General features: G+C 42.5%; 1 protein-coding gene across 7 annotated transcripts in view; it reads left to right on the top strand.

Moving 5' to 3' along the window:
* Positions 1-13,256: 13,256 nt before the first annotated feature.
* CNKSR2 (connector enhancer of kinase suppressor of Ras 2) overlaps positions 13,257-17,575 on the top strand; it is a 207,826-nt gene continuing 203,507 nt past the window's right edge. For all 7 annotated transcript variants that reach the window (XR_015772050.1, XM_088052277.1, XM_088052276.1 and 4 more), the window contains exon 1: positions 13,257-13,714. Coding sequence is in view for 6 of the 7 variants with exons in the window: in XM_088052277.1 (XP_087908403.1) it covers positions 13,651-13,714 (64 nt within the window). In the remaining variant the exon portion in view is untranslated. The remainder of the gene's footprint in view (positions 13,715-17,575) is intronic.

Raw genomic sequence — 17,575 nt, 5'->3', positions numbered from 1 at the left:
TCAGGCCATCCCTGCCTGCCTGCCTGCCTCCCCAGGCACCAACACTGCTGACCCTATTTGCAGACAAGTGGGCTTGAGAGGTGAAAGCAGTGGGAAGGGTGGGCTGTGAAGCTGATGCCCCAGCATGACAGTATGTGGTTGGAGAAGATGTGAATAGCAGAGGTAGAGACAATATTCAGTGTCACCACTAGTGATGCCAGTATGTTTTGGATGTGAGCAGCTTAATTGTAAAGCAATGATTTCAGCCTGTCTGTGAATGACTGCTTAGAAAATAATTTAGAAGTGACTGCTAAAATCTATACCTCTCTATGGCTCTGATTAATAGATAGCTCCTTATTTTCATTGTTTGTAAAGGAAGTTTTACCTTTTCTGTGTAATCTAGAGGAGAAAAAATCCAAACCTACCTCCTTTGGATGAAAAAGTCTAAGCTCCATGGATACTGTTGCTATATCCATCTTCATAACTCTGTAACTGGACTCTAGGTTCCCTATGAAAATAGATCTTGGATGAGAAAAATCTGATTTTTTTGGAAGCTGTAGAGTTATTGAGAAAAACTTAGAATATTACAATTACATCAAGAATTATAAAATACAAGAATTATGTCAATAAAATCCCAGAGTGATTTACCTCTTGCTAAATGATACCCTAAACTTTAATACTAAACCTTGCATCTCCTAGTAAGTTTAGATTATTTAATATGAACATATAAAACTAAAACTATGCCAAGATTTTGTGGGTGACTTCAAATTCAACTTCTAAGGAGAAGCAAATATACAGGGAACTTATGCAAGAAAACATGCACACACTTTTGGAACACTCTATAACCCAGAGCCTATGAGAAAATGCAAACACATAAAAAAGAGGAGGCAGCTGAGACAAAGCATCAAGAGTTAAAATATTTAGCTGCTACTAAGCATTAAAAAAAAGAGAGTTCAGAACTTACTCTGGTATTTTTAGGCTTCTTTACACTTCTGATGATGAATACATACTTACTAGCTACTTAATGTATACCTGCTTCACACTGCAACTGATATATTGGGCATGCCAGGGGCAGCAGCCTCTCCCCCTCCTTCTCTGTCCACCACTATGTCAGGGCATCCTCCTGTGGACACCAACATTTTGTTGAGTTTCTCACTGTACTAAACCTTGTGAGATAAAAATCTCAGGAGAGCTGTGAGACAGTCTTTTGGGAATATCTCTGGGAGTTTTGGGCTTTATTTTGGAAACGTCCAAAAGGGAAAAAGAGCCTTGAGGCTGAGAGCCAGGACTCTTGACTGCCAACTGTGCAAGAAGCATAGGTTGCTTAGCCTTTGTGTGCCAGATTTTCAACCTCCACAAGAAGAGGAATATAAATATTTCAGATGAATATTACACATTTCCTTGTTTTAATACTCATACTGCTTGAGACCCCTGAGTGAGAGATGCCATATAAATATGAAAGCAGTGACAAGCACCAGGACGAATAGAGTGGAAAAGGCCAATTAAAAGGCCAATCTCAAGTATGTGGGTGTGAGTACATACAGGAAGAGAAAATCTCAGGTTGCTCAAGACATCCATGTACTTCTTGAGAGTTAATGTAAAGAAGTGGAATTTCCCATATGAATAGCATGAAACAATATAGACTGGAAACAGCTAAATTAGTCTGCCTACTCTATTCTGTGGCAGAAACATAAACTACATGCTCTTTGCATTCAAACGTCACGTCAAAAGATTAGGTGCATAAATTTGGATATGCAGTTGTGAAAAAATGCTTCTGGAGTACAGGAATATTAATTTACTGGTCAATCCTTCCCCAATATAGCATGTTAAAAGATTAACTTTCCTTTAGTACCAAATTCCTACTGAATATATGATTGAAAAATGCTAATTTTATGGAATTTTTTAACTCTTGTGTAATAGGAGTGACTTTAATTGAGTGCAAAAGTACACAATCCTGTTTTACAGTCTGACAAAGTTTTCTCTGATGCCTTGAGCATCAGAGTCACTTGACTACAAATTATAACACCCTTGACTTTTCATATATAAAGGATAGCTTGAGATGTTTTTAAGCTTTATTCAAGCTGTGAGCAGTGCACATGCTGGCTTTATATCAGTGGAAAACTAACTTTTGAAAAACTCCAGTGTTTTCTTACCATAAGTGTTCTCTTTTCTTTTTCTGAAAACAAAACAAGATAATATCTTAATAATAAATAAAATGCAGTCTTGTGGTTATATGAATGTATTTCACAGGTTTTGATATGTGTTCTTCTGTTGCAGTTGTTACTTTAGAAAGAGCTAATGTGACAGAACAGAACAATATATCCTAGAACTATCTATCTTTTTGTGGGCAGAAACACCACGATGACAAAATAACAAAGTTGAAATATGATACAACTTTTGCAAACATGAAAGAACCCCATTGCTCTTCTCTTTGACAAGCTTGTCACAAAGGTGAGAGTAAAACAAACCTCCAGATACTTGATATTAATAGGCAGTGATGAACAACAAGGTTCCTGCTCTCTCCTCAAGTGCCAGGGTGTTCAGGGGAAAGCAGCGCTACCCAAGTCGATACACTGAATTCTCTTCCATACACTTAATACTCACTTGCTCGGTGCTTTGAAGTTAATGGAGTTATTCTGGAGTTAATTGGGTTTAACTCAGAGGAAAATTGGACCCACTAGAATGAGTGCTAGCACAAAAGGCTTTGGAAGCCAGCCTGCATTGCTGGTCAGAGATTACAGTGCAGCAGAAAGGGACCTCTTAGAAAACAAGAAAGACAGGAGGCTGATGCAGAGGAAACTTTCCCACTCTTTTGAATTGGCAGCTGTATCACACACTGTAGTGGGGAGGCACTTGGCACCACTCTCCATCAGTTCCAATCAATTTTCTCCTCGGTTCCTCACTACAAAAGTGATGTGTATGATGTAGGATGAACAAAAGAGAACTGTCAAAGTGGTTAGCACAGGTCTGGGATAATGGGATAATGGTTACAGGGATCAGAATTAGTTAATCATATCTAGTGCCTTAAAATTATACATGCAGCTGTGCTGAAAAAAAAAATAGATCCAGAAAATACATTTTATCACATGTTGTTTGAAAATCTGTCCCCAAGTTAAAAGACAACATCAGTTCTAGCTTCTCACAGTAACTTTGGATCAGTTGGTCAAAATAGTTTCTATGATCTCAAACCGGGAGTGTGCCACCAGCTATACCCTAAATTTCTTCCGAAGTGCATTTGCATAGTAATTGCATTTACATTACAGCATGCAAGCCCACATAAAGAGCCCCAAATAAAATTAATTCCTAAGACTTTTATATCCTTCAAATAAATGCATATTAACCAGCAAGGTGTTATCTTTCCCATACTGACTCATTTCCTTCTTTAGTAATTGATCACTCTGTAACCCATTGACTTTCTCCATGACTATTGACACCTATAAGAAAGATTCCTTGCTTTAACAGTAAGAGAGGTGCCATGGAAATTGAGATACATTCATGTTGCTTTATACATTTGTGGAAAATTTAATCTGTAATTACTGAAGATGGTGATGGCAATTTTCTTTAGAGTGCAGGAGGAATGTAAAACCTGCTCAACATTTTCCTCTGTTGGGCTGTTACTTTCTCTCTCCTGGACTGAAACAAAAAAATGGGCAGTTGATAATTTTTCAAATACACCACCTTGAGTTCATGTTAGATTCATTGCTAGCACTGCCAGCAGGGAGTACCTTTCCTTTTAATATGAGCTATGAGAAAAGGACATATTTTTGGTTGTACATGTTCTTGCTTGGCAAATAACTGATGCTGGCTGCCAAAAGTCTCTCTTGAAAACAAAGACATACCATGGTCATTTAGGCCATAATGGCCATTTGAGCCATCCTAAAATTACCCCTGAAGGCTGGAGAAGCAGCTGCACTTCCTTCTCCATAGACCTTGGCTGTGAAATTACACAAGTAGCTTTTCTCTTCTGTTTGACCTGAGTGAAACTGCCACCCTGCTACAGCTGCAGGCTGGGCCCAAGTACCTGCAGATATAAACCAAGAGGGTTTAGTCAGCAAGCAAGGACTACAAAGGCTTTTGTCCCTCCCTGAGTCACCAGTTGGCACAGCATGTCACCCATGCCAAATCACCAGATCTGGTCAGGTGTGGCCATGGAGGTAAACTGAACATGGTTTCAAAATGTTGACTTCACATAAGGGCTTTGAGGAGGGTTTTTCGCTGTGGAATCACCATTGGCTTTTCTATTTCTATTGGTTTTCCATTAGTCAAGACTGATAGAACAATATTTTTCATCTGGTAATGGTAGTAGACCCAGTCCATGGCTGCCATATGCTGACTTGGTTCTGAACATTGTTGACTTCCAGAGTGGACAGATGTAATCCAGTCAGCTGAGAAAAAACCTCAGCTCTGGAGAGGAAAATGTAAAATTCAGTCTGGTTCAAGAGACAGCAGCTGACCTGCAATGAGAAGGAAAGTGGCCAAATAAATCATTGTGATGACTGGAGATTCTGACCTGACCTTCATCAGTCCCAACAGACTCATTCCAGATTATTTGCAAGATGACTTATTTCTAAAAAGCCATATGGCCACATTTTCACAGTAGGAATTCACATCAGCACAACGCATTATGCAAACTCAGATACAAACCCTGTGCACAGATGCAGGGCAGGCCCTAAACTGGATGCAGTTCCATTTGTATGGTATGAAAGCATATATGCTGCAGCAGTACAAATATTAATATGCACCACTGCTACATATTTGATGTTGAAAGGCTACTTGAACAAATCTGGATATGCTAGTGCAGTGTTCTCTGTGGTGTTCAACACAACAAAAGGAGAGTTTTCTCTGGGATTCACTCCCTTGAGAGACCACAAGTCTCACAGTTATCAATGCTCTCTGGCTAAAATGCAGGAGTCCTCTCTGTCATTGCTTTCCCACTTTAATAACTTTAATAATAGTAATTAAACTAGATGAATTATGTGCCTTTTCCTCCTTTCCATGTTGTACAAGAAGAGAACCAAAAATCTACATTAATTAGGTTATATGGTAGGCTAATTTAATTCTCTAAAATGTTCAGAATACTATGGACAGAAGCACAATGGAAATGCCTTGGAAGATGAGACTAGATAGGTGTGATACCCGCTGAGTTTTTTAAATTGGGGTGGTTAAAGAAATCTGAAATGAGACCATGGTGTGCCTTTTCTCGGACCAACTATTCAAACTGCAGTTGAGAGCTCTGCCAAAGTTTTTAATCTGTGACTCTTATGTCCTGTCTTCCCACTGCTCATCCTTTGACAATTACAGGAACAAAAGCTTCTGCAGATCTCAGGACAGGGACAGCACTATGATTACCATCCTGTCTGGGTAGGAGGATGGCCAACTTTCTATTGGGACTTTGAGGCTCTGAAGATAGAGGGAGCTAAGAAATGAGAGTAAACAGTTTCATTTGTAGTGTGCTATTGACTATTTGTCCTCTTCCTACTGCTTTTTCAAGCACAGGTATGGAGGGGCTGGTTGTGGGAAAGTAAGCTGTTGTGATACTTCCAGTTGATTCTAAACTGTTTTGAGACAGAGCTTAGATTACCTTCCCAGGTCACCTCCAGAGCACCCCAGGGTTTTCCTTTGGGATTTATGACACCTCCAGGATGTCCTCGATCTTTGGTTGCCAAAGGGATTGGAAGACCAAATGGAGACTGCCCAGCCCAGGCTTCTCCTACTGCATGTTGCTTTCGAGACATAGTAAAGCAGAGCATGAACAGGGACATGGAAAGCAATGCCAGAGCCTGTGGTATGAATCCTTTAATCCTTAATTCCCTAGGAGAAAATCTATCTAGATCCTGGAATATTTCCAGGCATAAGAAATATGTTGCTTGTGCTTGGAGGTTGCTTGTGCTACCAAACTGCTCAAATGTTGCCCAGCACAGCTAACACCTCCCAGACAAGTCCCAAGCTCTTTTGGGGTGTTCACATGGCCAGGAACCATTCAAAATATGCCAGCTACACACAGCCACTTGGTTTTGCAGGTAAGGGCTATGGACTTAAACCAATCTGTAGTAGCTGAGACCCATGCTAGAGAATGAGTCAGGCACTATTAATCCAGCAGAGCTCGATTCATTAGCTCTCCTACAACAAGGAACAAGAAAAATAACAACAAAAAGCTTTTGAGTGCTTATTGAGCACTTGGGCATGTTTTGGGAGGAGCTTGCTTTATTCTCAGATTAATTAGTGCTAACTACTTATCCTTGGCTGAATTCCTACTGAGTCACTTTAAGTATTTCAAATACAACCTGTCCAACCTACCTGCCTTTTAAAAATAGCGCTTTTTCCTAAAATCTGCCCATGTTCTGGACTTCTTATGATTATTGATTATATTCACATTTTCTCATTTATCTCCTCTCAGTTTTAATACTCTGCCATATCTTCTGACTTCACTCTTTCTCACTCTTTCTAACCCTCCCTATGCCTAATTCTACCTGTACCTACAGATTGATCCATATGAATATATAATTAAATTTCTTCTTATGCTTCTTGGTTTTCCCAATTCCTTGTAATATTTTCTTCTGATTATTGTATTACTTCCTGTAGTGTATTCCCTGTCACTCCTTTCATAATGCCACCTTTTCATCTTGACCCCTCATTCCTTTCTATACCGATACTTTTCCTTATTACATTTATTTAAAACTAGAAAAGTTTGCAGAAATATTCCTTATCCTTCCCTTTGATGATAATAATAATAGTCCTTTACCTTATTATTGTTTTTTATGCTTTAACCAGGTCTGAGTGTAAACAGCAGTACAAAAAGAACACTGAGAAGGTGATGGTATACAAAAGTCCAAACCATAGTAATGATGTGATTTATGAGCACTGTGTGGTATTTAAGTCTAACATGCACTCTAGTAAAAATTGATTGGCAAGCATTCTCTTGATTTGGCCATTAGACTCCCGAAATTCCCTTTGATTTCAATGTAACATCGTATGGAAGAACCTTCAGGTCTATGTACAGTCCAAACAGACCTCCAGGAAGACTTTGGAGTTGAGGAAGGACAACTCATAGTAGAGAACCTTAGGTCATAAATTTCTCTATCTGTAAACACGAAGCTGCACGCGTTAAATCTCAAATAACCCCTAAACATATCCTTACTGGGGGCACATCAAGGCATGTTTAATTGTAACATCAATAAGCTGCTGCACACCAGGAATATTAGAAAATATGTAGGTTTTTTTTTTCCTTTTCCTGTAAAATATAGAAATACTTCTTGAAATTCAGGACTATTTCCATATAAATAGATTTTAGAGAAAGTTGTTAGGTATGAGAAATAAAGCAGACCTGTCAAGTTTCCCTGGTCAGTAGGAGCCAAATTTTTTCTGTCCAGTTCATCCACAAAGCTGGCTGATATGAAGTCTTCTGGCACTGGAAGATTTATATTCTCTTTATTTTTTTCGGAATAAATACTGTCCAAGCAGGATGAAGCCCACACAGCATGAACAAAGAACATGCTATATTTTAAGAGGTCATGTCTGACTTTGAACATATGGTAACGATTCTTGAAGTCAGAAATAAAATGTAATACTTGTAATATGGCATGTAATACTTTCTGTGCTCCACCAAATTACCAAGGAGACAGATTGTGCTTTTCTGAGTATACTGACAAATGTCCCTCCTCGTTATGATTTTGACCTTTTTATATTACCATACCATTATTCTTTTTCTTTTGTACTCCAGTGTGCAATTTAGATGGCTGCATTCTTTGGCAACATTAAATATTTGCAGGATTGCTTAGAAAATTATCAGATGTTTATTATTCTTCAGGCTATATGAATTCATCAGCAGAAATATATACCTCAAGGGGAGTCACCCATTGCATTTGGCCAAACCAGCCAACTAGCATTTATCACCAGGAATAAACTTTGACATTTCCTTCTACTGAGATTTCCAAGCTGAATCTTGTTGGCAGCCATTTTACATTTGTGATGCTAGTAATGTCGGGACCTGAGTAGGAACCTGATGTTAAAAATTAGTTGCTGTTTTCTTTTATAATATTTTTCTATTTGATTTTGGCACAGAAGCTCACTTCTCTTGGGTTTCTTATTGTTTAGGGCAGGGCATTTGTGGGGCAGCAGTAGAGCCTTAGTTGAGCTGATGAACAAATGGGATCCATGAGCTCATGACTGAAAAACAGAAAATGAGAAAGCCCACATAGCACAACCTATTTATTTATGTATTTACCTATTTATTTATGTATTTATTTTCACAAAGGAACAGAAAACTCTTCTTTTGAGATAGCTAAACTCTTCTTTTGAGATAGCAGCTCCCCACACAGCTCTAGCTCAGTGGCCAATGCTCCTGAAAAACCTTCTACATCTGCAGGGACATATCTGTTGCCCCTCTTCCACTGGTTTGCACCTTCTTCATGGCAGCATCGCTCTTTCCCATCTTTCCCTTTGTTGTGAAGCAGCATCAGCTGGGAGAAACCATGAGTTGCAGAGATTTCCAGGGATTCCTCTTCTTTTCAGTGACAAAAGGAACCTGACTTCTCAGGGAATGAAATGAGAAATGGATACAGTTTGGGCCAGAGAAAACATGATCAGAGGAAAGATAATTCCCACCCCCACAGGAAAGGCTGGAAGAATTTCTTTGGCAGGCATCAATGCAGAACACGTCAGAGGGTTGGGGTGGTCCCTCCTGGTAGTGAAAACCTATTAAACCTTTGCATGCCCCCCAAACCTGGGAAAGGAGGAGGTCTCAGCAGGCAATTAATTGAGTCCACTGCTTGAGAGAGGAAGTGGGACTCAAATTGTGTGGTTTCTTTTTTTTATTTTAAATGAAAAAACCTAATTAAAATGATAGGAATTTCCTGGGGAAATTCTCAGCCTTTTCATTTTTTAAGAGCTTTTGTATTACAAAAGGTGTTTGAAGTCCTTGAATTTTTACCCTTTAGCCACCTTTAATCTAATTTCTAATCTCTTAATAGCCTTAATTGAGTTCTGAATACTTTAAATTATTAAACATCTTTGGGGGATTATGATTTCTATTTCTGATTATACAAAATAGTATCAATTGCCCAACAACATCCCCCCCATTTATGTCAAATTAAACTACCAGGGATGTAAGGCATATACTTTAAGGCCAGGATATTTACATTTTAAACACTTTGAAAAACCTATGCTTTCAAGCAGGTTGAAGAAGAGTGGTAAGAAATGAGGGAACAGCAATATTTCAGTGTGGGCCTTAAGTCATTGGAGGCTCACTGTCTTTTTGTCACCTTTGCTGTACAGGTAGAGGCTGCCCAAGGCCATGGAGCAAGCATTGGCCAGCTGCCAGGGAGCATTGGGCCATGCAGACCCCTGAGGTACAAGCAAGAGAGCCACCTGCTTTTCTCAGCTGGGATGGGCCTCCTTCCCATTCCCATGCCTTCCCACCTCTCCATGCTCCACTGCCAGGGACAACAGCTCAGATTTAGACCCCAGTCTAAATCAGCTTGGGTCTTCAACTGCATCTAAGCCCCTTTGCTCCTCTATCTTTCTTCTCTGCCTCATGTCTACTCTTCTCAGAGACTTACTACCTTACTGTGCCTCTGATCATGAACCTTCCTCTTCCTCCTTTGCCTGCCCATGGCCCCTGGAACCAAGGCTATTTGTTATTTCTGTCCCCCTAAACGTATTTCCCCTTCCCCTTGGAAGATGCCAGCTCTGGCAGGGGCAGCAATCCTTGCCCTGCTGAGGCACCAGCTCAGGCACCACTCTAAAAACAAAAAGGCTCTGGGGAACAGAGGACAGACAGCAGCACTCCCCTTAAGGAGAAGAGCAACTCACTTTACACCTTGCTGCAAGCTGTGGAATAAAATACTCTCAAGAATGCAGATATGGCATCCAAAGCAGGTATCTGCAGCGTGAGCTAGTGCCAGCAGAAAAGCTTAATTCTTATCAAATAAAGCCTCATTTGTAAAAGTCAGGAATTTATTTGCTATCAAAAGACAGACAAACTTTATTAGTGTGAAAAAAGTATTAGCTTTTTTTCCACTCTGCTTGCTTTTGCTTTTTTTTTTATTTTACTTCAGCTGCTTTTATTAGACCTCAGCTTTAGTTACTGTTAATTTGCCTCCACTTGTTTTCATCTTCCACCTAAGAAACAGCTTTAATATCCAGCACTAGAAACAACATCTTTTGAGATCTAGATTTATTTCCCTAACTTCAGGGCAAGATTTCAAATTGTCATTTCTGAGCAAGTTGCATGTTTTCTAGTCACCCTAGCAAAACATCCATGAAGTTTCTGAGGAACCCACAGTTTGGCTTCTAACTCATCACTGATACCCACTGTAGAGTCTGGCTTTATACACATAAAACAAATGACTATTCAGTGTACTATTGTTAGAACCTGGATCCAGCTGCCACCATTATTCAGGATGAGCAGTGCTCTACATCAGTAGACAGACTTGAACTATTTACTTTAGGGAGGTTGTTTTTTTGATAATGTGCTTTGACAGAAAAGCAGTATCTTCTGTGAACTTGCAGTCTAAGGTGCTGATCCAGGAGCTATGTGTGCTGTCCATCCATATCCATGGCTGCTCAGAGAATAGATATCAAAGAATATATGTAGTTTCATACTTCTGAATTCAGACTTCTATTGTGTACTTACTTTTACATTTACTACCTAATTTACTACCTAATAAATGCTTTCCTAACAAGAACCTGTCTATTTAGTCATATTTTTAAACATGGTAATTTTTTATGCACTATAAGGATCAGAGTAATTCTAGAAGACGAGTTAAGACATAATTCCGTAGTTCAGTGTCTCTGCAGGACCCATGTGCTTTACGTAAAAGACCTGACTCATACAAGTGTGATAGCAAGATGAAGGCCACTGAACTGGAAGATGAAAACAGCCAAAAGACATTGGTTAAGGCATTTTGGATGAAACACTTTAGATTTAGAAGGTCAGCATAAAAAGTCATTCAGCTCTCCTTCTTACCCTAGAAAGAGAGAACAATAATAAAATCAGGCAGTAATAAATTTAGAGCAAATTAAAAAATACTTTTATTTAGCACATCTCCTGACTATAGAATTCATTGCTGTAATAGGTCACCAAGTTAAATATCATGGATGGATAATTTTATCATTACTCCTGAGCCAAGTCGTCTCTGCCATAGCCAAGCCAACAATCTTCAATGAAACTGAAACAAGATCTAAGTAAAACAGTGGGATTTACCCCAGTATTTATGATATGGTTATGCTCTGTGAGAAGAACAATGAAGGTAATTAGATTCCATGCTCAGCACTTCATCTGTTTACTGAAATGGAAGAGTGAACTCCCTTTTACCACCCCATAATTTGATAAAACCTCCATTGAGGGGCTTTAAAAGTAATAGATATTGACCATGGGGACAGTCCTGGATCACAGATGCTTTACTGAAAAACTTGCTGTAGCTACAAATTATACTGGCAAGCTACAGGAATTCCAGGGCATGCATATGAACTATAGGACTCCATACATATGTACTGAGAACCTACTTCCCCTGTCCTTACCTACCAAGAACTTTTCAGCCCAATGAGAATTACACAATGACATTATAAATTACATGCCAGGCTTCAGTCTGATCTTCCATATTTATACTTTTAAACCTTTCAAACCACTGGTTTATAATTAAAACTATGACATGCTCTTTCAACAACAATAACTCAGTATATAAGGATCCTGCATACCTTTCAAACTTTTCACAAGGAAAAAAGTCAGTCTTAGTTTGCAAGTGAGTTTATTGTTTCTGTGTCTTTAAGTAACACAACCTCTTTAGAAGCAGACGGCCTCATCAGTGTGCTGGCAGGAATGTGACACAGGAGACACGAGTCTAGAGCTAAATTTGAGGAAAATTACAGTGTGCAAGCCCCAGTTTTCAGTAAAAAGAAGATTCTTATCAAAGATAAATAAGAACAACCTTTAAAGTGAGAGCCAAGTCTACCTAACACTGGTGGGTAAACTCTTCCTGGGTCTCCAGGGAGAGGTCTTACCAACTCTATGGGTGCTTTACTGCCCCTCTTCATTACTACTTCAGTGTCACATACCGAAGATGGGAAAGCTTTTGGCACTGCCCATACAGCACAAAGGTATGGATTCCTTTGCTATTACCACTTCAGGGCTGAAGGAATCCTCTTTTTTCCTCAGATACAGATATTAAATGTCAGTATCAGCAGTTGGCATTCAGCAGCCAACATTGTCAGAGGGAACATCTCGATGGTCATTGCCTCAGCCTTGGCAGGAGAAGCTGGGTAAATGCAAATGCAGCAAAGCCGTACATTGGCCAACTTACCAGCAGGAAAATAACCTTTAGCACTATCATCTGGAGCTCCAGAGGGAGATGCCACCTACTCAGAGCAGAAGCTCCTAGGAAGGGTGCCAGAAAAGGGTGCTACAGCCATCCTAGGAGGAATCGTTCTGCACTTGGGAGGGGTTCTTACCAAAAAGACACTGTGCCATAGGGCCCGTGGGAATTGCCTTTTTGGGGATAACTTCCAGGATGATGCAGTCTGGGGAGACAGAACGAGGAGAAAATTAACAGCTCTAGCAAAGATGACCCGCTGCAGGGATGGTGGATTTTCACACCTGCAGCCTCCATACGTTCGTGGTGCAACCCGCAGGATGGGGAGGGCAGACGAGCACCTGCGGTGCTCTCTCCACGCTGTGGTCGCCAGGGTCCTACCCTCATTCTGCTGGCTGATTTCGCTCCAGTTTGCCCCATTACCGCACCCTCGGCGTGAGGTGGGCAAACAATAAGAGAGCAGCTGCTCTCCTGTCCCTCCCCTGCCCGTGCCGCCCGCACACCGCGGGCAAATGCCGTCACCCCATCGGTGCTGCTGGCACGGCTCCCTCGGGGCGCCCGGCGACACCGTCCATCACTGCCGTTTTAAAGCCGGGCTTCACTCTCTCGGAAAAAAAAAAGAAAAAAAAAAGAAAAAAAATACTTTTCCCGCCCACACAGCGATGCTTAATTCAGGGAAAATAAAATCCAACAAACCCACACCCCAAGCGCCAGCTCGGTGCCGCTGGCTGCGCTCCCCCGCAGGCTCCCCCGCTGACCGGCTCGCCGGGAGCAGGTGCTCGGCGCTGCCGCCGCCCCGGACCCCCCTCCCGCCGCCGGCGGCACCTTGCGAGTCATCCCGGCTCTCCCCCCCCCCCGCCCCGGGCAGCCGTCGGGTGTCGCTTCCCATTTCACTTGGAGATATTTTCGGGTGGCAGGAGCCGCCTCGTCATTTCCGCCAGGAGAAAAGACACCGGCGCGGCAGCCGCGGCCGCGGAGAGCCGCGGGAGCCGCCGAGCACCCGAGCGGGCAAAGTCGAGCCAGTGCCCCGCTCACCGCCGCCCCAGGACCGACCTCTCGGCGGGGCCGGGAGCCGTCGCCGCTGCCCGCGGGTTCGCGGGGGCGGGAGGCGTCGGAGCGTGCCGCCCCCTTCTCCCCCTTCCTCCTCCTCCTCCCCCTCCCCGCCGAGCCGGCAACATGAACTGAAATCCCCAGAGAGGCACAGAGGCGGCGAGCGAGCGAGCGGAGCGGAGGCAAGCAGGGATATAGCGGCTCTCTCCTCCCGCCGCCGGGATTCCGGGCAGCGCGGTCCCTCCGCCCCGCACAGCCTCGCCCCTCGCCCGGACAGCGGCGGCCGCCCGAGCCCCGCGCCCCCGAGCCGCCCATGGCCCTCATCATGGAGCCCGTCAGTAAGTGGTCGCCGAGCCAGGTCGTCGACTGGATGAAAGGTGAGGAGTGGTGGCGAGGGCTGCCCTCTCCCATCACCCCCCATCCCCGCTCCGCAGGTGCGGGGAGCTCCGCGGCTTCCCCCACGCCGGGATCCCGCCTCCCGGCAGCGCCGGCTGCCGCCACGCTTTGGTTGGGGTTGGGAAGGAAGGCGGGAGGCCGTCGGGGCCGCGTCGCTGGGGCCGGGGGCCGCGCTGCCCCCCCTGCCCCGGGCTCAGAGAGGGGGCGGCGGCTGGTGATGCCCATGGAGCCGGGGAGGGGGCCGGGGGCGGAGGCGAGGCTGTGCCCGCGGGAGCCCCGGGTGCTCCCGGGCGGCGACCGCGGTGTGGCGATGGAGCCGCCCCCCAGCAGCGGAGGGACGCGGGGAGCGTGTCCGGCTGCTCCCGGCGGGTGCGGCGCGAAACGCCTCGCGAATAAAAGTTCAGCCGAACGTGCAGCGCTCGCCCGTGCTGGCGGGGGGGGGGACACGGCTGCGACCTCCCCCGCGAGGAGGGGGCCGGGGGTCGGCCCGCGCCCTCGGGGTGCCGGGGCTCCCCCGCTGCCGTGAAGCCGCCGTGCCGGGCGAGGCCTCCTCCGGCCGGGCCGGAGGCTCCGCGCGTCGGGCCGCCGCCGTCCCCCTCCCCGGGGGCTGCACTTCAAGATCCGTGATTGAAGGGAGCACGAACAGTCTGGGCTCTGGGCTGAGCGTGGCTGTTCCGCTGCTCCCTTTCTCCCTTTCCCTCACCTGTCCTCCCCTCAAATAAACTGATGGGAATAAAATTTGGACCTTTTGGAAACGCTTTTCTTTCATTCTATGTGCTTGCCATCCTGACGTGGCTTTAATGCTGTAATGTGGAAAGGTATTTTGTTGTATGGATTTTGTATGTGTTTGCGGGGGCTTTTTCGGATTACCTTTAAGTTAGGCTGCAGCTGTGTTTTGAATACATCACCATCTAGTGTTATATATCTTTTTATAAAGATAGAATGACCGGACGTGTACAAGTTTTGAACAACTGCTACATTGTGGGAGTTCTTTATAACATGCTGTGTGATACCAATGTGACAGTTTCATAATCCTTAAAATTTCAGGCATATAGCATATGTTTTCAGTTATTCAATACTGGCATTTATAGCTGGCGAGTTATGTATGTATTTAGTAGCATACATAGTTTTGCAGTTTCGGAAGCATTCTCTCTCTATAGACAAAATATATTCTAAAATATTCTGTATTCTCTCTCTGTAATCAAAAAGAATGATGTAATACTTCATATCCTTTGAAATTAGTAAAGATTAATAAAAACTTGATGGAGCTACAGATGATCGATATTAAGAGCAAACAATTTTCAACTTCAAAATTTTTTTTACAGCAATTTAGCATCCAACAATTTAACTTTAAAATAAAACTACTGTGTAGGGCATTTTTCTAATCAGTGTCTCAGATACCTTCCTCATAATTTGGGGAATACATAGAAATAATGAATTTGCAGATAATGCATTTTTAAAACACCGAAAAAATGTAATACATCGAATACTTTTTATAAATGGTAGGTGAAGTGCATTGCATACTCTGCTTTGGTATTACATTATTATAAAATTGATAATTTGAGAACAGACTAAATGGTACTGTTAGAAATTGTGCTGCTGGATAAGGGTTTGCAATTAGAAACCTGCGACTAACCCTCAGAGCTGTAGGTCTTTCAGAAATAATAATGTAAGCTTTAGAAAAAAAAAAAAGTTATTGCAGTCATGCCTACTTTCTGGAATACAATGCCTGCTTTTTAGTGTTTAACCTGTTTTTTTTTTTTGCCTGAATGTTTGATTGTTTCTCTGGAGGACTTTCATATGTACGGAGCGAATGCATATATGTTGCTTCATGCTTCCATTTCTTCATTTTGTATTCTGTGTAGCACATGAACCTTCACTTAGGTGGTGCAAGGAGATAAAGCACCTACCTCTTGGAGGAAAACCACCTAGGTAGCCACTCTGGTTTCAAAAGTCAAGCCTGGAAACGAGTATGACCAGTAGCTGGGAGCAGGTTTGCTCCTGTCTGATGGCTCACACCTTGCTGAGTTTGGAGGAAGGATGGTAGCGGATAAGGGCAAATGATCTTTGCTGCAACTTTGTTTTCCTTACTTATAATGGGTAGTGTTGCAAACAGTGGTATTGAAATCCTTATGGAAAAATATTCTTATGCTGTAAGTCCATTTTTTCCAGCAAATTCTGTTTCTAGCTTATTTGCATTTTAAGAGATACCCAGGACAGTTTGATGAGTAAAACTAATGAATGTGTCTGTCATGAGAAGTTTGGGAGGAGTGCAGTGTTTGCATTAGCAATGGTCTTGCATAAATTACATTGAACTTCAAGATGTGCGAATAGTTTGCTGACTTACTGGAGGTTATTTTAAAGAATTATAAATGTTGAACTTGGTTTTAACCTCTTCCTTGAAGTGGATGCTATGTTATATGCCTCCTCAGAGCAGCTCTGTAAAGAGAATTCTTCCAAATAGATTTTGATGTTCAAAGCAAAATCTTTCCTGAAAAAGGAAAATCCTATTATTCAACATTGTTTACAGTTATCTGAAAGTAAGGGGAAATGAAACACTTCAGATTTTATTGCTCTCAGTGTTTTTGTGATGTTCTTGTTGGTATGACCTGAACATTTGCAGTTAAAGGCCTCATCTGGAATTCTTTATTTAGGCAAAAAACCATTACCTCAGTGGCATTTTGCTCAGAGTAGTGATAAAACATTGGGCCTGAAATTATAAGATGTGAGAAATGATCATGGGGAAAGTATTTCCATTCAAAGTGGTTAGATAAAAGTGCCAAGCTCTGGGCTGGATGTCTGTGTAGGGAACAGGCTCGAGGCTGGGTATTCATGGAATAAATGCAGTTTCTCCAGTATCTTGTCAGTATTTAATTTCTTGATGTCCCCATTGTCTGTGGATCCCTGTAGTGGCCTAATACCGATGCTGCTGAGCTACAGGGTTGTACCTGGAGTTGGTTATACAAATAAATAACTAAATTTTGACTGTGAAAATGTGTACAGTAAGAAGTTCTAGACCAAAGTACCAGTTAAAACTTTGCAAATGAAAGGGACAAAGTGAGGAGAGCCTGTGTCAGCATATGAGTATTCTGGGGTTTAAAGTGAATCCTAGAAGAAGAGTGGAAGAGTAACTGTCATAGAGCTGGAAAAATCGTAGATGGATTAGCTCGTCTGTCCCACAGGATGGCATATTGTACGTGGAGGATAAAATGAATATTTAAATTGATTCAAACCATTTTTTGTGCTTTTCATGTATTTAGTACAAATTTTAAAGGTCCTGTACGGATGAGTGAGATGAAAGTGTGTCAGCCACCTCCTCTGCCTCCTCTCTGGAGGACACGTGTGGATTCCACTGCTATGTCTCAAAACGTTGACGTGTTACACAGGCAAGCGTCATCGAATGTCATGGCTTTCAGTCACTCAGGAGGGGAACATGCCAGATGTATTTTAGATTTCTGAGGCTCTGAGAACACTTAAAGACACTCAGTTACTTACCAAACATTAGGATGTTTTTAATTGAGTCTTCTAATCTAATTTCTTTGGTCTGAGGTTATTGATGATTGCTGTGTTTTGATAAGGGCTTGCTGCTTTTAACATTATTTTAATTTTAGTTCAGTAGCAATCTCTCAATGGCAAAATCTGTTCCAAAAGGCAGTCCACCTGAAAAAAAAAAATCAATATTACTTTATCTAACAAAGCTTAAATATTTATTTTTTGCTAGCTGAGTGACAGCTCATAGGGCTTATGTGAAGCTCATAAGGCTTAAACTGTTGTAATGGTAGTCATACTCAAGAAGCTGACATCTAAGGCATGGGGTTGCCTTTAAAGGCTTCTGATGCTAA

This window comes from Pseudopodoces humilis, chromosome 2, assembly GCF_049639895.1.
Source record: "Pseudopodoces humilis isolate 2021_Gansu_Grassland_sample_001 chromosome 2, ASM4963989v1, whole genome shotgun sequence".
Classification (NCBI taxonomy): Eukaryota; Metazoa; Chordata; class Aves; order Passeriformes; family Paridae; genus Pseudopodoces; species Pseudopodoces humilis.
The sequence above is the reverse complement of the archived record's forward strand: the minus strand, read 5'-3'. Positions and strand labels throughout refer to the sequence as shown.